Source organism: Seriola dumerili, unplaced genomic scaffold (assembly GCF_002260705.1).
Source record: "Seriola dumerili isolate Sdu_G_001 unplaced genomic scaffold, Sdu_1.0 BDQW01000177.1, whole genome shotgun sequence".
Taxonomy (NCBI): Eukaryota; Metazoa; Chordata; class Actinopteri; order Carangiformes; family Carangidae; genus Seriola; species Seriola dumerili.
Window position 1 is genome coordinate 1,615,383 of NW_019174432.1, and position 26,078 is coordinate 1,641,460.

A 26,078-nucleotide genomic window follows, 5' to 3' on the forward strand; every position below is an offset into this window, starting at 1 on the left:
TCAAACGCAGTCCCAGCGTGCGCCACAACTTGGGGAAAAACAGTTAAAAATATTTTGTTGATTTTGAATCTTTAATGACAATCAGAGCAGCAATAAGTGTTTTTAACTGATCTTACTGACTCTTCAAAAAGATCGCTGGGTATTTATTTTTTTATCCACAACAGATGCTTATTTCTGTATTTTGAATAAATGTTAAGTCCTGAAAAACAGCTCTACCAAAAAAACCCCACAGAAAACGTTAAGTGTGTACAGACTTTTGGCCATACAGTGCAAGTCAGAGAGAACCAGATGTTTGTCAGAACAACCTACGTAGCTAAATACAGTATATAACATGATCTTTCTGTTAATATTAGATAATATTAGATAAGATCACAGATCAGACCAGTAGGCGAAGTGTGCGTGGTTATAAGAGTCAGCGTTACAGTATTCTGTTAAAACTATGACAGGACTGTAAAAGAATAGACAATTCTGGGAAAAATATTCTATGGGATTAATGAGGACCAGAGCTCATGAATACAATGAATAAAAAACAGCTACAACTACTCGATGCTATATTAATGAAGGGCACAGATGGTTAACTATGGAGAAATGCTGCGGTGGACGCTGGGTGTTGTTGCGTCCGATCTGGACAAGTCAAACTTTATGTCATCGTCACAGAAACGACCCAAGCTTCATTAGGAGCTTCTACCTGCATGTCGAGGATGTAGACAAGTCCACACTCAGGAGAATTGAAGTGTGCCCTTCCAGACGTCACTGTGTAGCCCTTCACCATTCTCAATGGTCTGCCCACATTTGGTCTTCAAAAGTCTGATCAGTTTTTTTTTTTTTTTTTTTTCATGATTCTCATGTGTAAAAAAATATAACATCAACACACAAACAACAAAGTCCAGCTGGAAGTCAGTTTGATTAAAACTCCAGTTCAGGTCCGTAATAATTTGTTTTTGGTATGGAATGAAAAAAAGGGAGCGGGGGGGGTTTAAAGTCTGGAACAGAAGGATAAAGACTCAAGAATGTCAATAATACAGCTGCTGTTACCTGATTGTGCTTTTCTCACCTCCTGAGGAAATGTTGTGGGCACAGAGGATTAGTGATATAAATACTCTGCGTCTAATTAATCTCAACGGGCCCGGCTTGAGGCTCAGTGACATCCACGGAGGGAAGGACGAGAGGAGGGAGAATAAGAGCAGGAGCCAAAATGGCTGATCAGCAGTCTCGGGGAATGGAGAGCAGTTTAAGTGACCGGGTGAGTATTGCACGTCAGTTCATGTTCGGCGCAGGGGTCGCACATCTTTAAGTCACCTTTATTGGCTGAATGCTGCTTCAGAGGAGGGAGTAGCTGTTGGGAAAATATTGAAGAAAGAAGGCTGCCCCCCCCCCCTGCCTGGGATCTACTGCATGTGGGAACTGCACAAGAACAGATGACAGACTCAAATATTTTCTATAGAGCAGTGTGCGTACCTGCCGCACAGCCAAACTTCCCAGACTCTAGGGTCCTGAAAACTTAAAAAAAAAAAAACAAAACAAGGAAGATAAAGAGAATAGAAGTTCCCGAGTCCCTCCCTCCCTTCCCCCCTCCTTCCCTCCTCCTGGGGCCAGTTTCCACCAGTACAAACCAGCTGACGTCCCAGAGTCATTCCACACTGGTCACAGCTGGTGTTGGTCCAGAGGAATCTGGCGCTAGCCCAGCTGTATCTGTCCAGAGTAGGTGGTGAGGAGGAGCATGATGGAAAAGCCCGTCAGCAGGCCGGCGTTCTGGATGGCAAAGGTGAGGAGGAAGCTGCTGCCGCCCGCGTCCTCTTCCTCGCGACTCACCTCGTTCATCTCTGGGAACTGAAACACATAAAAACAGAGGAACTCTAGAACTGGATGTTGTTTCTCTGAAGTCCCTGCTGATGCTGTCTGTCCTGTTTTTGTATTTCTTTTTGTGTGAATAAGTCCAATAAAGATATTGAACAATCTCCCACAATTCTCCCACTAATTTAACACGTCAAAGTCAATTTCCGACTATGTGGAGCACTAAATCTTTATGATATGACATATTTTTTAACTGAAAGCCCGGGTTATGAAGTGAGCAGATGGCGTTTGAAAGACGTGGGCATTCACCAGGCAGAGCGGGTATAAAAGATGTCATCGAGTTTCCCCTCACTAGAAGTGGGGGATGCAGTGTTCTTGAAGCTTGACCCTCACTTTTAACTAAACGTCAGGGTACCTCAGCTTCTGTTGCAGCCCCTTTGGAACATCAGTTTGTTGATTTGTCTCTCATGAGTATCCCTGTTTCACTAATGTGCAACACTTAGTCGTTTGAGTGGATCTTTAAATTAACAATTAAATCTAATTACACACATTCACGCCTCGGGGCTTCCAACAGAGCAGTTTAACTGCAGCGGTGAGACGTATCATGTTGTATCAAAACACAACTTCTGGCCAAAACTGAGCAGGATACAGATAACAGCTTTTCTGCAGTACCTTTTAAAAAGCAGGTAATTACATGGTTACATTATTAAACTGTGTGCACTGTGTTCACCTTCTTAAACAGGTAACTCTTCCTTTATACTATATGTACGAGAAGACATGAATGTGGATGTACTGTATTAAGAAAAGAGAGCTCATCAAACCCTTCACAGACGGCTACAACTCCTTTTTGGGGAGTGGTTCTCACCAAACCCAGACGCTGTGACATCACCATGTCATATTTACAGCTAAGTTAAAATGTTTTCACTTTTAAGCGGCTTGCTAAAGGACAACTCAGCTGTAGCGAGTAAAGAGGATCAGAGATTTGTGTTTTTACTTTCTCCAACTAAAAACGACCCATTGCCAGTGCGGGTAACTGGCACGAGGCCTTGACAAGCTCTCATAGCCGTCTGCTGTATTAGGAGACAACCACACCCGTCTGATCTCACCCCCCCACCCCCCCCAAACACTGACCATGTCTGCCAGAGCGATGTAGAGGAACATTCCTCCAGCCAGGGCGAAGATCCAGTTGGGAGAGAAGCTGTTGCCAGCCAGGATGCCAAAGCCCATGCCCAGGTAACAGCAACAGGCCGACAGGAAGTTAAAGAACAGGGCCTGCTGTAAGCTCATGCCAGCGTTCAGCAGGATCACAAAGTCTCCTGGTGACAGAAAGAGAAGAAAATGTATCAAAGGTCTCAGCCAAGCACCGACTTTGCAATGAATTAACAAGAGATTTTTGAAAAATAAATAATGAAAAAGAAAAACTCCAAAGAGACTTTATAAATGCCTCACGGACATTTCAGGAGAGCCGCCCTTCCTCAGCATGTGCACAGGCAATTTCACAATCAATAGACAAAGGTGCAGTTAATTATAGATGTCTGGTTGGCACCACAGGTCTACGCCAGCAGGGGGAGCAGTTTTCATTTTATTGTGAGCTGAGCAAGTTGTATCATTCCCATGGAAATTAAATAAAAAATGACTCCTGAATTTGATTACTCACAGTCAATGGTCAAAAAGAAAATAAGAGCACTGACGTCAGCTGAAACCAATATTAGATAAAAAAACTATTAAAAAGGCAACAAAAGGTCAGTGACCGGCGTGACTCACCCAGCTCGTGGGGGAACTCCTCACACAGGATGGCCACGGAGGTGCTGATGCCCTGAAAGACGGAGGCGGTGAAGGAGGCGCCGATGGCCAAACCGTCGATAAAGTTGTGCAGGCCGTCACTTAGCGTGATCATCCACGCCAGTGTGCCGATGTCAGAGTAGGTCGTCCCCTTCAGCCAATAGCAGCCACCGCCGCTGCTTCCAGACCGCCCCCCGCTGTCTGGGCTCTGGGAGTCCTGGAGGAACAGAGTATGAAACACCCTTTAAAAAGGCAAATACATGCGGACGGAGCAGCAACATGCAAATACCACCCGCTCTTGAGCCCCTTCACGATACACATGCTGTCCGCACCTGAACTGCTTTGATTATGTCAAATGGTTCAGGTAACAATGTTTCAAATGTGCTGCACAAATTTTGGATCTTGCCCCTCTCCATCCTCTGCACCGCCCCTTAAATCCCACCTGTGGCGTCTGTGCAGGGCTGAGCATGAGCTCTCCCTCCCCTGCATCCACCTTGCCCAGAGCCAGACTGCTGGCTTCTCCGTTCTGCTGCAGCTTCTCCTTCTCGCCCTCCTCCAAATCCCTGTCTGGTGTCGAGTAACGATCTGCACCGGGGTAATGACTGTGGCCGTGGCTCTGAGACACAGTGAGAAAGCAGATAGAACAGACTTAGATGGAACCATTACTGCTGGAAATGTCCTTCCTGACAAAATAAATAACCTGAACTTTGGTGAATTTTAAAGCGAAGGAGCAGTGAGGAACTTATGTTCAAGTTGACTTAAAATTGGTCTAAACATAGCGTTTCCTCAGTACATCCTGATCTGCATTCGTCCCATTTGAATTGTACTTCTACTTCCTCTTGGGAGTTTCCTTTTAAATCATACACACCAGCTGTTTTTATTGCCTCTGTGAGGACTACAAAACAGCATCAAGGTCTGTACAGATATAATTTAACACAAATGCAACCAAATGGCCAAATTATCCACACACAAAGGCTTGTGATTTTGACCTATTCCCATAATACACAGACTTTCTTGCCCTGAACTGAGACTCTCAGACAACATTTACTCAAAGGTTCTTCAAACAAAAACTGAAAATATCTACAAAGCCCAGAAGATTCTGTGTGAATTTTTATCTAAGTTTGCAAAAACAGTGACTATAAGTACGACCCACATCTCCGGCAAAGTCACAGGTAAGGGCCAGTTGGTGTAAAACACTATTTGGTGTTTAAGTCAAGGACACTTCACCAGATCTTTGAGTGAACAGTTTCTACACCACAAAAATTATACCCGTCCCCTCAACATTTTTAAAATGGGTTGGTACCGACAGTCTTAGAGCTGTTAAGAGGCATTTCTTTTGCAGTGAAACGTGGAGGCTGACGGCATGGGTCAAAGAGCGTCTGTAATTGGATCAGCAGGTCGTTGTGTTAGCTGTTAATTAGGTTGGCTCAACCATATGGCTCAAAGCAGAGTAACCACAAGGTGGAGCAACTTTCCCACAGTCACCTGCCTACACCACCAACTGTGAATGCTTTTTGTGAATGAAATCAGCAGCACTGCAAGGCTGAATTAACACCTGCAGCTTCTAATTCCAATCAACATAGTTTTAGGATTTAATTAAGAAGGACATCTGCAAGTTGTATCTTCATGGAAGTGACTCACAGATCTGTGTTACAGTTGTTAAAATAAATAAAACCGTTAAATAACTGCCACATTCACTGCTGCTGGATTTATGCAAATAGGAAGGGGAGGCGCAGTCGGCAGGTGTCCAACAACCAAAAACACACATGCAACTCAAACAGATGACACCTTAGTGATGAATGATTGCTCAACACACAGGCATGAACCAGGATTAAAGTCCATCAGTGGAAGGAAGCCATGAATAAAATGACAAAAGAGCATCCTTCACAGACGCATGACTTCAATACAATTTTGTAGCACGTCACCAACTACGTGATCAGGTGGGTTACAGTTACGGTTGCAGGTAATGACTATTACTACTACCATGTTGAAAGCCTTTGTTCCAGGCTTACGGCAGAGGATGCACTTCTTGAGAAGGCTCAGATTTTATGGAGTAAATTGCAAACTTGTGTTTCTGTTTTATGAAACCCTGAGAGTGGAGGTCCAGTCTGCTGTAGTAACCTGGCGGCACAGTTGAAGTCTAAGCTCCCTCGTCTCATACAGACGGCCGTGAAGATCCCAAGGAGAAAAGAACATCACCATCTTCAGTCTTCATGAGAAGACTCTGAACAAATCTAACACACATCCTGAACCCAGAATCCCGGACACTGGCCTCAGGTCGACGGTTCAGGATGCCGAATTGTAGATTGAACAGGTACAATCATCCAGATATTAAATAATAAGAAGGGTTTAAATACATTGTATATCTGGGTTATTATTGAAACAACTGTTGTTTTTATTCTTCTATTTATATCTGGTTTTATTAGAAGAACTATTGTCTTCTATCACAATTTATTATTATACTTGGTCTTATTATTGTAAACACAGTTTTTACCACTCTGTCTCACATTCAGCATGAGATAATAAGAGCCCAAGACAATTCTCCCCTGTGGGACAATAACATATATCTTACTTTTCCTCACCTTCCTACTACAGAGGGGGTTTATGCAAAGTCTATGTAAACACCTGCGGGCTGTGGTGTGAACTTGAATCACAGGTGCACATCGCCCAAACGCAAAAAAACAAAAATATTTGACAATGAGTGCGGGCATGTCAGCACAGAGACTGTGCAACACCCTCATCAAACAAAAGAAACACATTATCATCATTACTCTCTGAAGGTGTAATTCAACGGTCAGATGCGTTTCTGATGCTCGTGTCAGTTACTAAAATGCAAACACCCTGTCCAGCTGGTTAAACCTGCCATTGATATACAGATAAAACGAGTGGGAGAAATTTAATCGTACGTCATGATGATGATGATGATGATGCCTGGAGCAAATACTGATCTGTGGAAAACACCTGCTTGCCCGGTGATGATGTAATGCTATGGTTTGTATTTTTAAGTTAAAGAAACATTAGAGAACAAATGAAGATGCAGGAAAAAAAACAAAACATTTTAATCATCTGCAATGTACACCGCAATACTGAATCTCCCGTTTAGCCTCAGTGGTTTTTGATTAAATCTCTTGTATTTTTGTTTTTAGCAGTTTACTGTTCGTCATTTTGATAACTGATTATGGCAGCTAGAACTGATTATGGCTGGCTGAATATTTTATTTTTACATCTGTAAAGAGTTTTGTCTGATGTAGATTTGATTAGGAGATTAACAAAAAAAAAAAAAAATCGACAACTAATGTGATATTCAATTAATTGTTTCACTCATTTTTCAAGCAGAAATGCCAAATATGTTCCAGGACATGATGCTCTTATGTCATATCTAACAGTAAACTGAATATCTTTGGGTTTAACACAGTTTACCTTGTGCTATGAGAATATTTAACAGGCATTTTTTTTTTTGTATTTTCTTACATTCTACAAACAAAATAATGAATCTATTTATTAAAATGTATTTTTGCATACATTTTCCTTATTGTAATATACAGTATGATATCAGAAAAGTATTTTTCTTAGCAAAAGCATGACAGTGGTTTCATCCATAGATATCAGCTCTAGAGGCTGAGCTTTTTCATCAGATCTTGTAAACACTTATATTCTTCGTCTCCTAGACAATCTCTCCAATTTACAGATTGAGGGGCAGCTTCTCCTCTGTTTTAGACTCCTGGTTTTATTCCCATCATACTGGGTTGTGTGTTTGTGCAGTGATGTTGGATACGAACCGTTTCAGCTGTAAATACCAACTCTGAGGCTCACAGTTTTTGTTGAGACTATGACACAGATGTTGATTCAGATCCTACGCACATCGGTTCTTTTTGTCTATCCCTGATGGTCGACTTCAACTTCAACAACTGTGGTTTGCAGACATCTGTGTTTGGCCTGTGTGGTTGTGATTATCAAGACATACAGTACAGTGCGAGAGGTTGAGGTGCCTTAGATTTTTATCCATCATGCAGTACCATCTGGGAGGCTTCTGATTGCTGGATGACAATGTTATTATTGTTAAAATGTTGTGCTTCACCAACTTTTTAGATCTGGAGCTGGTACTTGCTTCCTGCTCGAAAAACTTGTTTGTTAACACTTCGTAATGACAGATTTGGAAGTTGTTAAATATTTCCTAACCACCAAAAGAACAAAATAAAGGCAAATTTCACATGATTCTTGCCGTGTACTCACCCCGTGTCTCTGCTTGAGAAGCACTTTGAGGACCTTCTCAGTGAAGAAGAAGAGGTAAAAGCCTCCAAACACCACCGCAGACTTGGACACGTAGAAATCCACCATGGGGTCAAAACCAAAGGCCTACCACGCAGGACAGAAGACGGCGTTAGCTTGTCATAAATATTTATAGTAGCCTGACATCATTCACTGTGCATATTTTTGAAAGGAGGTGTTATTTAAAAAAAAAATGTCACAGCTAAGGAACATGATTTAGCAGGTTCTCAGAGTGAGCAATTAGTGTTTGTTAAAGTGTGTGTTTTGAAGTCTAAGGCTGTGTAGTCAGAGGTCTGGAGACAAGAGTGAAGTTTCCTTTCTGTCAGAGGGTGAATGAACATTTTGCTTTGCATTCGCCGTCAGGGTCAGACACTGACCGAGACCAAGTTTATCTCAACAGAAAAACTTCACGCTGCTGTTTTTGTAAGGTTTTGTCTTTTGTCCATCGTTTTATGAGTAAAGTAAACGACGACATCAACTCAAGGCGACATCCTTTTAGGAGACTGCAGCGATATTTCACAGCATCCTCAAATCTGAGAGACATGCTGAATTATGTATGTAATCGTCCCGCATCTAGAAGACACAAACACCCCATAAATCAAAATCACTTCACCTCCGAGGTATATACATTTTTTTTTTACTATTCATCCCAGGTGAATTGATGCTGTGAATTACACAACAGCTCTGAGCAACAGCTTTGAATCTGGCAATGACGGGTGTGCGCAGCGTCTAGACAGCGTTTAAAAACCTAAAGGACAACTGCTCATATTTGGGTTGACTTTGTACTTCAGTGTGTTTACATACACCTTAGCTTCCTTCAGTAAGCTGACTTAGTAAATTTCACACACATGAGAGAAGTGAATTGATTAATGAGGGTAAAAGAATATAAACTGTATTATATTCTGTTGTAGAAATTAGACTATAGCTTTTAAGAGTATACAGACTTTGGGTAAGCAAACTAAAAGTAGTCTGCAGCATCGTCCTGTTTATCATCAGTAGACATATAATACGCCAGCTTTGATGTAGGAGAGACAGCGTGTTACTGATTAGCTGGATGTTCCTTCACTTTCCTTCTAATAATCCGGTTTCTCATCTGCATGTCTAAAGAGGTCAAGACTTGTAGTAAACAGAAGAATTTTATTATTAGACCAGTGTGTTTTCAGATTGTCGCCTTCATCAGGGTCATAGGCAACGAGCCGAAACTAATAATACCAATAATGAAGTTGTGCCAGAAACCACTTCCCCCTTTCCCCCTTTCCTAACGGGTATTCTGTGATTTTGGTTAAAAAAAAATGTATATATATCATCTTTCTACACTGTGGGCGTTTTTGTGGCTGGTGAACTAAACATTTCCTCTCCCCAAACACACATACACACTGTGAGCTGCCTGTCACATGATTAATAGGTCCCTGGACCAGTAAAGACAGTTTCAGTTGTTGAGCAAATCTTCCTCAGTCCCTGCTGTCAATGTGTGAATGTGAATTATTACCCATTACCTATAACTGGGTACTAAGAGTTTATTCTCAAATGCACTTTTGTCTTTTGTAAATTCTAGATGTAAGAGATTATTTTACATCATATCATTAGTACAGGGAATTTTCCATCATTCAACTTTAATCAACCAACTTATTAGTTAAAGAAATCCTATGAGTGGAAGGACTGGGTGATATGATGATGAACAGATTTGTCCCTTTAATATTTCTGACTGTATGAAAACAGTCTTAGTGATGCTGCAAATCAAAGAGCATCAGCTTTATGTAATTCTTTTGCATCAATCTGATGATATAACTTAGTTCATGTATTTATCTCACTGATTCTGATTTGGTTATTTTATCTGTTGGCATTTTCTCAACTGAGTTCCAAGAATATTAGTATGTTTTGCTATTGTAATACAAATTTACACACAGTATACCATGAGTCAGCTACGAATGTATTATATTTTGTGAAGGAGAGCTCACAGCTGACATTGTTTTTTTGTTTTTTTTCCAAATTCTCATATATCTGAACAAATCTAATTTGATAAGTGAAGTGAGTAGAGTGGTTGATTTATGCTCTTCATCCACACTGAACACAGCCCTAATTTCCAGTGACAAGGATTGCTATGCATTTCAAAACTTATTTTTTTTAAACAAACAAACATCAATGTCATTAATTACAGGGGAGATTTTGCCCAGGGCTCAATTCAGTTTACGGCACTGGTGGCTGAGCAATGTGACTGTAAATATGTATTTATATCACAGTAGAGTGTGAGATGACTGAGGTACAACAATGACAAAAAATATGTAGCGACATAAGAATCCGGACAAGATAATCAAATACTATCGATGCTTTTCTGGAGTTTCCCCTGATATGTAAAAATCAATACTCAATGCTCTTTGTATAAACTGCATAGCAACCCTGCACGGAGGCACTGTGAAGGAGACGCAGCTAAGTAAGTCACAGCAGCATCGACTCTACCTCTGGGATGAGCTGAAACAGGGCGTTGGAGTAGAGAGTGCCAATGGCCAGGGCTATGAAGTAGAGAAGCAGTCGCTTGTAAAAGGTTTTCTTCATGAAGGGCACCACGCTCGCCCCGACCAGCGAACACAGAGAGATCAGTGTCACACACAGGATCCCATAACCCCACACTGATCGAATGGAGAGGAGGCACGGAAAAGAAGGGGGGGGAGGTGAGAAACAAAAAGCTAGTTAGTTCAGAAATGATTTTAATCAGATTAATTACCAAGGTGAGGAAAAAATTAGAGAACACCAACCAGTTATCCCCCTGAAAAGATGAAGGTGAATGAAATCAACCTGAGAAAAGAGATTTCAAAAGATACCTGCAAGTCTTTCCAGAGACAACAGGGTCATTTTCCATTGAGAGCAGATTAACAGGAGTGACACCACCTTCCATTTGCATGTGAAGATAATAATTAGCTGTCCTTTGAAACAGTGTGCGAACCCCATGCATTTCTTTTGATAAGAAACAGGATGCAATTAAATATCAAGAACAAAGACACAGACACACACACACACACACACACACAGACACTTTGTCCTAGTCCACAAAGGTGTATCTGTCCTACTGTCCTAGCCTCAGGGTAAACACTAGCTATGACTGCAGACACAAAAGGGAGCAAATGAACTTTAAATAGCCCGACAGTAGCAGAAGGAGCACGGAGGAAGAGGGGTCACATTTCAATTTGAAGGACATCTCAACAGTGCCACGCTCCTTCTCTCCAGGACTGTCTTACACAGACGGAAATGTATGAATCCCTGAGACTAAATTGAGTGAAACTGAGCTGAGTGAAACACAGTCATCAAGCCTGTGTAGCTGTTCTACTTGCTGCTGCGGTACAACAGAGAACTGAACTTTCCTTCCACGAAATTACCTCGTAGCTGGCCTAGATCTCAATGCAAGGTGCAGACACAGACACGAACATACAGAGCAGACACGCACACTAACACACTGCAAGATCACCTGTGACGCAGTAAGGGTAGAACAACACCACAAAGTGTTCCAGTGCTTATTAGAGCCCATGAAAACCAGAGAAGAACAAAGGCAGGAAGGAAGAGATAGCGCTTGGCCAAAGGTGCACGAGTTTTGTAAACAGCACTACAGTGAACTAAAGAGGTTTTAAACCTTGGTGTTTGTGTTTTTATTAAAAAACAAAAGGTTCGTGGGATGTGAAAAGATGTATGGATAAAAAAACATGTATGGATAGATGGCAAACCTCTGGCAGGAGCTGCAGGACGGCAGTTGAGTACAGCGTGCCGATAGCAAGAGCGATGAAAAAGATGAGTGCGTATTTCATATAGCGCGTCTTCATCAGCGGCATGATGACAACTCCAGTGAGGGAGAAGGCATTGATCACTGTCACACTCAGGAAAGAGAAGCCCCACACTGAGGGTTGGAGTGACGGGAAGGTTGGATGAAACAGATAGGAGTCACATTAAAACAAAATGCCATGCATAATGTGTTCATGATGCAGCTGTAACTGCAGCCTGAGCACTGCATCATAAAACATTTTTTCCCTTTCAGTACAAACATATTGGTGATCAAATATGTGCAGTGCTAAATTCTGATACCTAAAATCATCTTAAAAATCAAATGCTGCTCTCACAGCATTTTATCCGTATCAACTTTATTGAAATTTTAGCAAATAAAACAGTATTTAGTTGCACAAATTTACATGTGATTGACGTGATATTGGATGTTAGCTGTTGGTTTAAAAACATCCCAACCAAAGGTTTCGACCCTGCCAAAGGATTGAAAGATAAATCTAGAGGTTCACAAGATGATTAACTAAATAGGAAACATTTCTGCCACACAAATCAGGTCTAATTTTCTGACTTCTTTCTATTTTTCAATCTTGTGAAATATTCTGGCCTCTAAAAACTAAACATTTTGAGAAGGAAATTTAATTGTTTGGTTTGCTTTTAAGGGTCACAAGTCAAAACAGTTGAGAACAACTGCCTTAATCGACTCATGCAGTAACAAGATAAGACTAGGAGACATTACATAAAAGATTTTTGTGCCATTTTTGTCAGAAGCTGCACCACCTGTGTCAGAATGAAAGTAAGGTTAAGTTATGAGTTGTTGATAATTTCTGTGGTGCGAGATCATCTCTTTATGCTGAGAAAGGGGAAAAAAAATAGGTCATAAGGGTGAGTAGTGATGGCAGATGTGGGTGCAACTCAAGTCAAGGCAACAGAAAGAAGAAGTGAACAAACAACACTCTACAGATTGTGATAACATTAAGACTTGGCAAATAACATTATAAAATATATATCAAAAAATTGTAACTCAATTGTAATACAATCACAAATGAACCCTTGACTCTTAGCGACAGATGCAGTGTCGAAAGATTGGGCACCAAGTCGTGAAATGAGGTTCTTTCTTTTGGCCTGTGCCCAGACAACTAAAATCTCTGTTAATCCTTATTTAACACCAGAAAATTACTAATTTGGGTTCAGATGATCAGGCAAAGCAGATGTATAGAGCTGTGTATCATCTGCGTAGCAGTGAAACCACATTCATGTTTGCAAATGAAATAACCTCATGACAAACAGAAAAGATTGAGCCCCAGGACTAATCCTTGGGGCACACCACAAGAAATATTTACTCTCTGAACATAATACAAGTAGTCTCAAAGTTGGTAAAACCAGTGGCCACTGGAAATCAGCCAGCCTGCAGGGAAATGTTGAAACTGTATTATAGTTCTGCTGATAAGCAGTCAAAGACCACCTTTAAAAGCTGCCAGGCATCAGGCCAATGGCACAAGACTTGAGAGAAGACACAACTAAATCATCATCAATGACAAAATTTGCTGGTTGTAGGAGAGACAGGTTTGACTTCAACATGATCATATATTTGATCTAATACGTTATTTTATCTCTGTAAAAAGCGGCAACAGTGTTACATTTAGATAGCGAGAAAAGGTCAGGATATATAAGTCAGTGAGATCTGCAGTAGGGATGAATTTCCAGCGCATCTGCCTCCCTGCTGCTGGCACATCTCCACAGCCTAGGCAAAGAAAAACAGCTCTCAAGCCAAAATAAGCTGCCTACAGGGGCGAGTATGAGGCGAGCTAAGGGCATATGAGTGGATGATAGGGGAAAACAAATTTGTCAAAAAGATAGAGTCAGAGCTCTGGGCCAGTAAACCATTTCTCCTCCACCTGCCAAGGATAAGATAAACTGGGTGAAAAGTAAGAGGTGAAATTGGTGAGCTGGCTTAGCAAGGCCACAGCGCGTCATTAGTTTAAAAAGAAGATGAAGACTGATGCCCACAGACATCACATACATAATAAAAGCTGTTATCTTTCTCCTTGTAGAAACTGAAGCTGTGCTGCTTTTGGATGTCAGTGGCGCTGCAGCCTTGAGGGCAGAAGATCACTTAAGGTCACCAACTTTTCCCAAGTCTGTCATTAACTACCTTTTTCTATTCCTGCCACATAGTCCAAAGCCAATTTCCATTAAAATGGAACTCAAAGGCTTGTTAAACAACAGCCTAAACTGCACTGCACATTTCCAAAGCTTTAGATTCAATGCAGATGCCAAAACAGCTTCCAGGGATCTCAAGGACGTCCCACTGGGTGTGTGCAGTCAGCAGTCTGTATGGAGTTACAGTGGGTCAGCAGCCAAGGAAAGAGGAGCAGTTTGTAGCCGAGATGCTTTCCAGTCCGTACTGTCTTTACCTGGATGAGATCTCTGCTGCAGACTGGTTATGCTGACTGAGGCAGGATTGTGGAGTCTAAAGGATGTGTTGCTTTTTAAGCCAAACTGAGAAATGCAATCTCAGCCTTGGCTAAGCCTTGTGCATGCTTATTTTGGCTTTGATCTCCTTTGGGGACATCATGATATCACTATCTCTAGGCAACAAAACACACATTTGGAGCTCAGATATGATGAAGAAACCTGTTCTCAAGGTCTCTAAGTTTTCATTCATCTGTAAAAACAGAGCGCAGGGAAAACCTAAATGGAGCCACAAAATGTCCTCACTGTAACAGGAGTAAAATAAAAGTTTATCCCACATACTGCAAATATACAGACAGATAAAGAAGCTGCAATAAGACATCTCAAGCAAGTTCGATCAACAGACAAAACAGATCCCGCCGCAAAATGTAAAAACGTTCAACATTCACGCACCATCATATATTAACATCTGAATTTAAAATGTGAGAAATACCTTCTGTGTTAATAAGACATTGACATAGCTAAAGAAATTATATTAACCATGTGTAACAAGTCAGTCCTCACCTTCAGCGTCTGAGGGCCTGGGGGAGGGGTCACTGTTCAGTGTCTCGTCTTTTTGCCCCCTGCAGGTGCCGGCGTCCAACTGCTGCAGCATGGTGGGGCAAAGCTCCTGGAGACCCTGGCCATCCAGGTGTGACTGCTCGCTAATGCTGTAAATAGCCAACGTGTCTGCAGGCAAGCACTGGAAGTGAAAACATACCCACCTGTCAGTTGGCGAAAAGAAGTTTGAACTTCCGTAAAAACAGCTGAATTACCCATGATGCGTTCAGTGACAGGTCAGGTGACTTTCAGTTTTAACAGTGACAAAGATCCAGACTTAATAAGCAGCACGCACAATACAGACACTATTAGAAACAACAAGATGGAATGATTCATTGATTAAGTGATTTGTTGACAGACAGAAAATTGTATCAGAAGATGTTTAGAGAAAAACTTAATTCTTAATTAAGTCATTGTTCAAGCAAAAGTACCAAGTATTCTCTAGTTCCTGTTTCTCAAATGTGAGGATTTGCTGCATTTCTCTGTTTTATATATTGTCAGTTGAATGTCTTTTGGTTTTTGGATTGTTGGTTGGAAAAAATAAGACATATGAACACATGACCTTGGGCTTGAGTAAATTGTGACGGCGACATTTTGACTGTTTTCTATGTCAAATTCACAAGCTCCACAACCAAATACAGAATCGTGCTGTAAGTAGCGTAGACGATGACCGAAGTGTTTCCAGGGAACAACTAAAAATTGATGAACCCGGCTGGGGGTTTCTAATTGTTGGGGGTTTGCCATCAGATTGCTTGCGATTTAAAAAACAATACTAAAAAGAGAATTTAAGAGTATAAAAGGTTTACGAACAATGTAAAACTGGACAAATACAGATGCCCCACAGTCATTAAAATGCCAACACATGAAAAAAAAATAACATCATATCTCAGGAATCAAAATCTCAAAAAAAAAAAGGGTCACATTCAGAGAAACTGTGTCTATGGTAAATATGTCATTCCTGTATTATTACACAGAAGCCAGTTTGAATTTCATTTCCTGGGGACAAAAAGTGAATCTGACTCAAACAGAAGTGGAGCTTCTGACAGTGACTCACTTACATAATTACAGCTGATTCATCACTTTCCAAAATGTTAACAATAATTCAAGCCTATCATAACAGAAGGAAACATATTCAACATGCCATTCATTGATGTGTGAACTGTTCTCTCCACTGTGGCAGCCATGAATACGACACATTTGGTGAAAGGTGTTTAACAGCATGCAGGTGACACACGTGACTGAATATCTGTGCTTCACTAATGAGGGACAGCAGTGATGGCTGTTGGCCAAGAGCTGCACTTTTACTACTGCTCTCCAAGTCACACACCCACACAAAGACAGACATTTCCTGTTTCTATTGTTGTATTCATACAAAACAAATAAATACAGAATCCCTCCTGAAAGTTATCTAATCCAACATCTAAACTACATGTGACCCTAAACCTCTGTTCTAATCAATTTCTCAGAAGTGTTTATTACTTTCCCACAATCGCTCAGGGTAAAAGAAAAAAGCAGATCAGCAGGTGAGTCAACCATACATGACACTAAGTATGGGAAATATGTTAAATATGTCAGCTATCTGGCACCGGTGGCTCCTGCTTCTTCCAGATAGGACTAAAGCTGGATTTACCCTTCTGCTTCAGGGTGTTTCAGAGGCTCTGGGGCTCTGCCGGAGGTGTTACCCCCAAAAAAAACCAACATGTGAATACCGAATGTGAATACCCATTGGGACTAAAGAGTTAAGATAAGATAAGATATTCCTTTATTAGTCCCACACTGGGGAAATCTGCAGTGTCACAGCAGCAAAGTGGACGGTACAAGAAAGTAATACTGCAAAATGCCAGTAAGAAATATTTAGATAGCAGCATATGAGGTATATTGCACGGATGGTGTATGCTACTTGAACCACTCTAACGCTGGTGGAGATGGTGACTGTGACGAGAACATGGCGCAAACTGAAGAAATCATTCTCCATGTTAGTTAAGATTCTGTTCAGGTCAGTCCTGCCTAATGTCTTTAGCCACACCTGCCGAACAGAGGTTTGGAGTCAAATAGGACCCCACTTGTCTGGGATCAACGTAGTGTGACAGGTGTGCTTGTTTTCTTTGGTTTGGCTATGTTTGGTTTGTCCATTGTCATTACAATACCACTTATCAGTACTTACAGTTCTCATGAATCCATGACTCAGCAACTCACTGACTGCAGCTGAACCATGCCAACAGAATCAGACCCTCCCCAGAACCAATTACACTCAATACAGTTTAGACCTGCCCAGACACTCTTGATGAAACCAGCTCAGCAGCTGCTGGAGGTCAAAGTCAGGAGCAGTTATAAAAAAAGGAGGCAATAAAAGTAACCTATAAACAAAATTTTAAAACCGCAACTCCAGATTGATTTATGAAGCTGTTTCAGTGCACTCTGGATTCAGATGTGAGAGAGATGTGACAACACAGAAATTATGCTTACATTGAAATTATATGGATTTGTTGTCACAGCCATCCCCATTTCTATCCATTCTTGTCACTGTTGGTACAGTGTGTTCAATGTACAGTATGTTCAAAAAAATGTTTAATTGACACTTGTAGGCAGGTTGCTCCATGTGCATAGATTTTATTAGCAGCCACAACAGAGCAACCTATCAGCTCAAAGCGCTAACACAAGGTAAGATGACGTTTTTCTTCTCACCTTGGACCTGTTGGATTTGGGAGGTGTGCTTGTAGGTGTCTCAGCCACATTGCTGCTGTCGTTTTCACCTTCACCCTGGCCCTGGCTGAGGAGGGCCAGCAGAGACCGCAGCTGGGGCACTGTGATGGTGCTGTTGTCGCCATAGCGGGCCAGCAGGTCCTGGAGCACCTGGGCAGGAGACTGGGTCTGGCTCTCCCCCTGAACTGTCACCAAGCCCAAGGGGCAGAACAGCAGAGCCAGGGCCAGGATGAACATCAGCTGTGACTGGAGGACGGTGATGGTGGTCCTGGTACGGCCATGAGGAGACCAGATAAGCATTGTTTCTTCACTGGCTGAAGGACGTTGATCTGCGGAGGGAGGAGGCGGCATGAACAAAAAGAAATAAAAAGACTCTATAACCTTTGACAGATAACCTCTATTCTATAAACGCTGCACTTTGCAATATTGCTCACTGTTGGCTCCCATCAGTAGGCAGATTTAATTGTTGTTGTAAACCAACTTAAAGTGCGTGACAAGGAGGGGACCCAAGCCAAGTTCAAGTGCCAATGAATGTTTTATTTTAAATAAGTAAACTTAAGGCTCCCTGAAAATCTGTGCTGACTGCAGAGAGAGAATAGGTGAGGGCCTTGCATAACATTAGTTTAATTTCAAATTATGTCAAGTTATCTGGGCTCAGCATCACCAAGAAATGCAGTAACGTACCGACAAAGGCAGGAAAGAAGAAGACTGCTTGCAAGCTAAAACGTATGTTAACTATATAGGTTATAAAGTCCTCTCAAAGTCAGCTCTGTGAAGCTTTTATGGAGGAAAGAAATACATTGAAAAGATTAAGCCTCAATGATACACACAATGCATTTAGGTGAGACGCACTGAATGTAGGCATAACTTTTTTCCCCAGAAATAAAATGGGTTTAAACCCATCTCAACACATACAACTTGATAACAGCATTACATAAATAAAAAACAAGGAAAATATTAATACAGTTATTACTTGAATTAGGGAAATCTGATCAAATAATGAATAAGTATTTGGTGCCAACGTCTGGTTCTGAATACTGTTCTGAATACTCTGTGCTGTGGGTTGGTGTCTTGCCCTAGTGGGGACTGAATTTGTTTTACATGGTGCAGCTTTAGGTATGTGAAAGTCCAACTGTTTAGTAGATAACAGCAAATTAAGCACCTAACACACCAGTGTAATAAACCTGCAAAGGAATACAGAAACACTTTTAAACGCAAACCAGACATGCACTCATTAAATCGACCATCAATAATCAGTACAGATACTGTTTTAAAGTGACACCAGCTTCATTTTTTCTCCCCAATTTTACACAGGAATTACAGAAATTCATATTTTAAAATCAGTGGGAGGGAAAATATTATTCAAGCATTTCAACTACATAAAATCATAGGGCGTTGATTTTTTGCGTCCCTGACACAAACTTTCATGAACACACACACACACAAATACCACACACAGGACAAACTGTAATTTTCCCATCCCCCTGCTCCAACACATAGAGCGCCGATTCATCTCAGTACAACCAGCAGCTTCACATGCCACGTTGAGGTGAATAAACACACCCATTCATTTTTGTAAAGAAACATTTTTCCTACCGAGCCTACGACGATAGCTGGCGCATAAAGTGCCTGAGTCAGTCTGTCTGCCCTGAGGCTCGCTTGAGCTCTGCTCTGAGTGATGCCCACAGGTTACCTGAGAGCAGCGATGGAGTTGGGGGAGTAGAGAGCGGAGAAGAAGAAATGCCTGACGAGAGCGGCGGGCTCCTCAGGAGTGCAGTGGACTGTGGAGGAGAGAGAGACAGAGAAAAACCAAGGTTACGGAAATGGGGAAGGATGGAGGAAAAGGAAAGAAGCAGTGAAGAAGAAAAGAAGCCTGAAATGGCTTTCTTAAAATTTTAATTTGACACTCAGGGCACAAAATCCAGCCCCGAACCCAAACCCACATCATTCATTTTCTAAAACTGCAATGACAATTCCCTCTTGATTCCCATTTGGATACACAAAGAGGGGGCCACTCTGTTGGCTGCCAGTGGCATCGCACAGGGAAATACTGCAGCTGCAAACATCCAATTCAGCTGCTGTAGAGGAAAACAAAACACTGCCAGCCGATATGATCCCGTTTCACTCCCTGAAGGCTAAGAAACCAACTCGTGACCAGAAAACTTCATGCTTAAAAAAAAAACAAAAAAAAAAACACCACAGGCCACGAGAGCCAAAATAACAAGATACAGAACTCCCCCCTCCACCGCTGAGATGTCCTTGAGCAAGGCACTACGCTCCAGCTGCTCAGTGGCCGACAATGCAAATCTGTGTCTGTGCCGGGCAGATAAACTACAACCTACTTCTAATTTGTGTTCAGACACCAACCTTCCTCCATCTGTCTCTGCCTACGCCTCTGAGCCGAGGAGGCGAAGACTTTCCTCTTCAATAAGTCACCCTCTCCCCAACAAATTTGTTCCCTCTGCCCCAAATCTTCCTCCTCTACTTGCTCTAATGAGACCTCATTCTAAAGCACAGGGAACAGAGGTGAAAACAAGTTACAGAAAATAAGGAAAAAAAAACCCTCATAAGCTTCTTTAGCTCCTTTTTTCAATTATTTCTTTCTCCGATACTTCACCTCTTACACAATCCTTCTAAAAGCTGCAGGAGCTCTGAACCTTGGCCTCCTTCCTGCTATTGTTAGTGAAACACAGGCTGATATTAGAGGTGGGTAATGATGCTTTAAATGATTGGTTGATTGGGAATATAGAGAGAAGATGTAAATCACTATGATCTCAGAGTAGGTAGAGTCATATCAGCCAAGCCTACTGGATCAGATCATTAATCGTCAACCGTTTTCATTTATCAAGCAAAAAATGACAAACATTTGCTGCTTCCAGCTCTACAAATATGATGATTTACTACTATTTTATGTTTTAGACGACATCAACTTGGGCTCTAAGAAATGTTCACTGTTTTCAGACTTTTTAAAAGACTTAATTAATTGTTCAATCAAATAAATAACTCAGATTAATCTGTAATGAAAATTATTGTAATAATGTAAAATTATTGTGCTCAGTGTCAGAATATGCTTTAACACAACCACAAATATTAAAAGGATTATTAATGTTTAATTAATCGAGGAAGCTGATAACCCAAACCTAATGCTAATGGAAGATCTTTGGAAGTGATGATGGCATGGTCTAGTATTTTGTCTGGCTGATTTTATATTGTTTTTTATGCTACGGCCTTGACCAGGCGTCTTCATATTGATGGGACTTACATGGTCAGATAATGGGTTAAATAAAAAGATAAATATAAAGCTATCATCTCAAGAGTAGGTAGAGTCATTTCAGGAAAAGCCTACTTGTAGCTTCTCGTAGTGTCGCTGTTACACTGGTCAAGAGTTTCACAAGTGGATGAACGCACAACAATAAGCCCTGCTCTGCTCGTTTCCCTGCAACACGCAGGAAAGCTGCCAGAGAAACAGTGATATCTCTCTCTCTCTCTCTCTCTCTCTCTCCTCTTCCACATTTATTTTTCATAAGACAGAGAGGAGACACAACGAGTGTGAGAAAATATTTGGGGTGACAAGAGGAAGCAGCACATAAGCCCTGGATAAACACGCACCTTTGTAATTTGTTTACAACTATGTTGCCATCTAACACATGGCCCCACACACACACACACACACACACACACACACACACACACACACACACACACACACACACACACCTCAAAAATCCATTATCGGCCTATTCCAAGTACATAGCAATACAACAAGTGAATAAGAATAGCAGTTACATTGCTGTCTGTCATCGTGCTTTTGTGGCTGTGATAATAACTTGGTATGGATACTAAATATACACATGCACTTGTGCTGCTAAACAAGTCCTTTTTTTGCTCTGCAGAGTATATAGAGCCAAACACATGAAACACAATAAACACTGATGGAGCCTTCACTGGCAGACCTTTGCCTCGGCCTCCATGCAGCTACAGTCCAATCAAAACAAAAGGAGAAACTGCTTTTAAATGTCAGCATGTCAGGTTAAACCAATGTACGTGCACACTCAGACACACACACACACACACACACAATCAACATGTCCGTTTTTGTGATGTGCATGTGTGCCTTTAGAGTCCAAGGCCTATTTTCAGCTGTGGAGATAAAGGGTGCTGAGAAGAGACGGGCAGTCTGCTGCAGACATGTTAGTCCTTCAGCACGACAGCGAAGGCCTCTGCCATGACGTTAAATATGAGGTTTACAAGGGAGCTGGCAGCAGGGGAGAAAGGAGGGAAGAGCAGGACGGGAAAATGTTTAGTCACAGTCTGCTGGATTCCAATCCCAAAGGCATGCAGCAGCTCCTCCTCTGCCCATCCTTTCACATCCTTCTCCATTCTTAGAAAGTCACCAGTTTGCCCTGCTTTGTCTATTATTTCCTTCTTCTATGATAAAGAAACCTACAAACAAATTGGCCCCAAACAGATGACGGGCAGTCGAGCCACAAGCAAACAAGTAAATATCTATCACCAAAGTCACCGGGAAATCTGAGCACCGGGAGTGAGTAACTACCTTGATATCTTGCAGCTCCAACACCCATGTGTAAACACAGCTCTGTGAGAAATTTCCCTTGTCATCATCAACTTCACCAGCTGACGGAGCAGAAATAAAATCTTTGACTGGTCACAAGTCTACAAAGAATGCAGGCTGAAGCATTATCAACAGGACACACTGCCAATTCAAACACCACCAGGTTGTGAACGCCACTCGGAACAATATCTGAACGCAGGATCACACGAGGGGTCGCTCACGTGTTCAGCCAGGATTTATGAATCCAAACAAAGCGTGACCACTCCAAACCCACACCCTTTTAATAAAGTAGTGAATAATTCAGCACAATGGTGAGCTAAACAACACCCTCAAAAGTTTCACTGTCAGCATGAAAAAGTGCTTTTATTAGTGCTGTTAATCAGCCCTCCACAGTTCTGTAGAAGGAACAACAAACTCATTCAAGGCTGATAAAACTGCTGATGGAAAATCTTTAGTTGCATTTGTCACTCTAAAATAAACTTGCATCATACTTTCAACTGGTGGGAAATAACCGAACATTTATTTGACTCTTCTAGTCTAGATCACTCTAGGTGTCTCTTTGTTGACAATCAATCACGGCTTATAGGCTCCCCCAAAAACCTACTCTCAGTCTTAACACACTTTGGACTCTCAAAAAGAAGCCAACCTCATTTACTTTCTACTTTGCATAAACTAAAATAGCTGCGTATGTAAAGATTCTCAGGCTGATACATATAAATCATTAATGTGCTGTGTTGGAGGACAGGTGAAAGGTATCCAGTGATTTCATGGACAGGTCTATAGAGCATCTCACCTCACAGTTTTTTTTTTACTTCTGGTATAGGAACTTAATTTAACTCTCCATCCTTAGAAGTCTTAAAAGTCAATGTTTGAAAATGGAGTCAAACTACACCTGGATGAAAAGAAGTGCACAGAGCTGCATTGTAATACCATGTAGTGTATCAATATATCATATATTTTGTTTACCTGACTAAGATTTTAAAAGTACACAAAAACTTACTCAAAATACAGAGTACTACCTTGAGTGCTGTGATCTTGTGAATGTGTGAATTAATAAAGAGGAAAGTATAACTGAGTTTATATTTAATTGTATTTGATTTTATGTATATTCTGGCTACTTAATAATCCCACTTTGACTGGTGCAAGACAAATAAAGAGATTATCAGATAAACACAAATTTTCCTATGAGGGACAAGATTTGCAGTCGAACAGGATAATGCATGAAAAATTACTCAGAACAGCAAAGCATTTCGAATCTCAACGATATAGAATTTTGACTTGTGCAATGATAATACTGCAACTGATTTATTAATTAATCATTAGGTTATTAAAATACCAGAAAAAAGGGAAAATGGCTCCCAGAAAAAACAATTCAGTGCACTATAAAGACAAGGCAGAGTAGCAGCTAATTCTTTTAGCTCTATTTAATGATGATTATGAGAGGTCTGATCCCAACTCAACAGGAAGTGGTCGACTACGTCACTGCAGCATGGTCACCTACACACACTCTAAACAAAGCAAGTATATCTGTTTCAGATTCAGACAATTCTCCTTAAACTTCCTGTCAGCTTTTCTTGGTTCTGTTTCTCTTGCTAATTCTAAAGCATAAAGCATCCCGTACCTTTTATGACCGGAGACACAGAAACAGCAACTTCTCCTCGCTAGATCCTTCTTAATTCAAAGCAGCTTGTCCCTCAAAGCAGATTCTGGTTTGTCCTCTCATATCCCCACACTCACACTGTCTCATCCCGGGTCACTTTATATACCTCTGAGGCAAGGGGCAGGTTAAGGTGTGCATTGACTCATCATCCTTCACCCAAGGCCCCTAATTGCTGTTTTACTCAGCCCTCAGGGCTGATATCATCAACGAAGACTGTCATTAGATGGGAGAGTGATGGCTGTGGGTATGATGTTGGTTCACCGAACACATTGTCAATGTGCTTCACTCATCCTGAGTGTACAACAAAGGAGCAGTAACCATAAAATTAAAGGGTTTCAGACATGACTTGGTCTTTGTCGACCCCTCACTTTTACCCACAGGCCAACTTAGAGGTCTCAGAGATCCAGAAGTAGAGAGCCACAGAGCATATGTACTGAAGTAAGTACCATATCTAAACATGACTTCGAAGTGCTCATTAATATTTCTTTCCATTTTAAGAGACGAATATAGGCACTTGACAAGCTAAATAAATTTAACAGCTGCAGAATAAACATATGATAAGCTCTGGAAATATAAACAAGCCAAGGCAACAGTCATATGTGGAGAGGTTGAAACACTCACAAAAATTTAAATACTATACCCCTGAAAATTATATTTTTTATGTTTGGCTGCATGAGCAACGCATTTCTAAGGGTTCACACATATTTAAGCCGGTGGATTTCCACAGCTTTTCCATAGACTTCTCCATGAAAAGCAAGAATAATGTGGCGTCAAATTTAACCATGATAATTCCAAATTCCATTTTTTTTCTTGCATTACAGAAGGTAGTGACAGGCACACTGACAGAAAACTAAAAGAGGCTCTAATGAGGCAAAACGTACATTTATTTCATCTGTAAAAAGTGACACAGTGAAAAAACATGGACTTCACGGTCCTTTGACCATCGTGTAGGTCAGTTGTCAGCACAAGTGGTCCTTTTATGTCCGTCAGTATGTACAGGTAGTTTTATACCGGTGGTATAAAGTATAAGATACCCATCAGAAATGTACTGGTAGAGAAGTATAAAGACGCATAAGATGGATGTATTCAAGTAAAGTACAAGTACCTCAAAATTATACTTATGTACACTCATCTTACTGTGTGTACTTCACTGGAACTGGATAGGTTGAGTCATTCAGGGTGATTGTGGCAGCCTTACAGCGCTATGGCTGAGATTTCTCATTGACAATGTTGCTCAATTTTCTATCTACCGGTTGGACGCACATGTTTTAGCGCACATGCTCTGAAAAAGATACAAAAATGACAGTAAAGATTGAACGGACAAGTCTCAACATTTAGTCTGATTTGATTTAGCTGCTTTATGTTAGCTTCTATAGCAAGTCCTTGTTTCAGTTCGTAGTTAAAAAGGTAAGATGAAGCGAAGTCCTCCAATGTGTACATTATTATCTTAAAGGTTAAATATGAGCCGGTTTCAATGGTTAGATAACGTGTACAGGGACACACAGAATAGCTTCTTGTTAGCCGTGTGACAGTTAGCTTACCCGGTGATGCTGTTGGGGGCAGAAAAGCAGCCTCGGCGTCGACTCCTCTCAACAAACAGCGTCCCTCAGTTTCTCACAGACAGAAAATCTCAGGATGTGGGCAGCGGCAGAATGTCTCTGGTATGTTCATTCATTCACAGAAGGACGGGAGAAGATTTTTTTTTTTACCATCTGTCGTCCCCCCCCATTCAGATTCAGGCGAGCCACAACACAGCAGCGCCGTGGAGGCTGTGGTCAAGTCGTCGGCAGTTGTGACGTCTACAGCTCGGTGACTCGGGTTTTTAGAGTGGCGGTGTCTCCCTCAGGCGGCCAACAGTGGGTACTGCAAAACTACGCACCACAACGTTCTGTGACATATATAATCAGACTATCTGTATGTCTGTTTTAAGGGTCGGCGCATGAAGTATAATTCTTCAGTTGTTATTGTCCCATTGAATGAAGGGTGAAATTCAATTCAGCGCACCAAGCTTGTACAATAAAAATTGAGCAAAAAAAAATGAAGAGATGACATAAGGTATGGTGCTCCATTCCTCCAGTGGAGTACCAGAGACTTTTAGAACCAAGGCCAAGGAAGATTTAAGCTGGCCTGACCAGTGGCGCTTCTAGCTTGTATGGTTAAAAAAAAATTATATTCCACAAATAGATTTACACACTTAAGGGAACTTAATTATTACACTATTGCACACTTCAAATAAGACACACAAATTTTAAATTGCACCGGTGTGTGAAACTACAGGTCTGTACTCACATTATTCACATTATGGTTTATTTGGTAGTTCTTCCTGCTGTGACTGATTTTGCTAATTGCATTAGTACTCTGCAGTGATAGAGGTGGCTATTTGATATATTACCCCACTCCAAAGGGGAGAAATATGTCGGCAACTCGTTTTCCCTCGACAAGTAAGTCAGACTGACATGAGATCCTATTGTATCATAGGAGGAGACATAACCATAGAGGTGACATAACATATGTCTTTGC

General features: G+C 41.3%; 1 protein-coding gene across 4 annotated transcripts; it reads right to left on the reverse strand.

Moving 5' to 3' along the window:
* Positions 1-1,586: 1,586 nt before the first annotated feature.
* Positions 1,587-25,275, reverse strand: LOC111227344 (zinc transporter ZIP14-like). 4 transcript variants are annotated; one of them, XM_022752792.1, is made up of 10 exons: positions 25,100-25,275; positions 19,019-19,106; positions 17,308-17,654; positions 14,587-14,764; positions 10,303-10,472; positions 7,810-7,932; positions 4,019-4,192; positions 3,559-3,793; positions 2,926-3,110; positions 1,587-1,830 (listed from the first exon to the last, which is right to left on the reverse strand). In XM_022752792.1, exons 3-10 carry the CDS (start codon positions 17,623-17,625, stop codon positions 1,678-1,680), a joined length of 1,536 nt encoding a protein of 511 aa, XP_022608513.1. In that variant the 5' UTR covers positions 17,626-17,654; positions 19,019-19,106; positions 25,100-25,275; the 3' UTR covers positions 1,587-1,677. The 4 variants fall into 4 exon arrangements, with proteins under 4 accessions (XP_022608513.1, XP_022608511.1, XP_022608512.1 ...); XM_022752790.1 differs by lacking the exon at positions 25,100-25,275 and adding an exon at positions 19,269-19,347; XM_022752791.1 differs by lacking the exons at positions 10,303-10,472; positions 25,100-25,275 and adding exons at positions 11,559-11,728; positions 19,269-19,347.
* Between the last annotated feature and the right edge of the window lie 803 nt (positions 25,276-26,078).

Coding starts and splice junctions, on each gene's coding strand:
- LOC111227344 (XM_022752790.1), bottom strand. Junction 10,473..14,586: donor CAGGCCCTCAGACGCTGAAG/GTGAGGACTGAC, acceptor CCATTCGATCAG/TGTGGGGTTATGGGATCCTG. Junction 4,193..7,809: donor TTCTCAAGCAGAGACACGGG/GTGAGTACACGG, acceptor ACTGTGTCTCAG/AGCCACGGCCACAGTCATTA.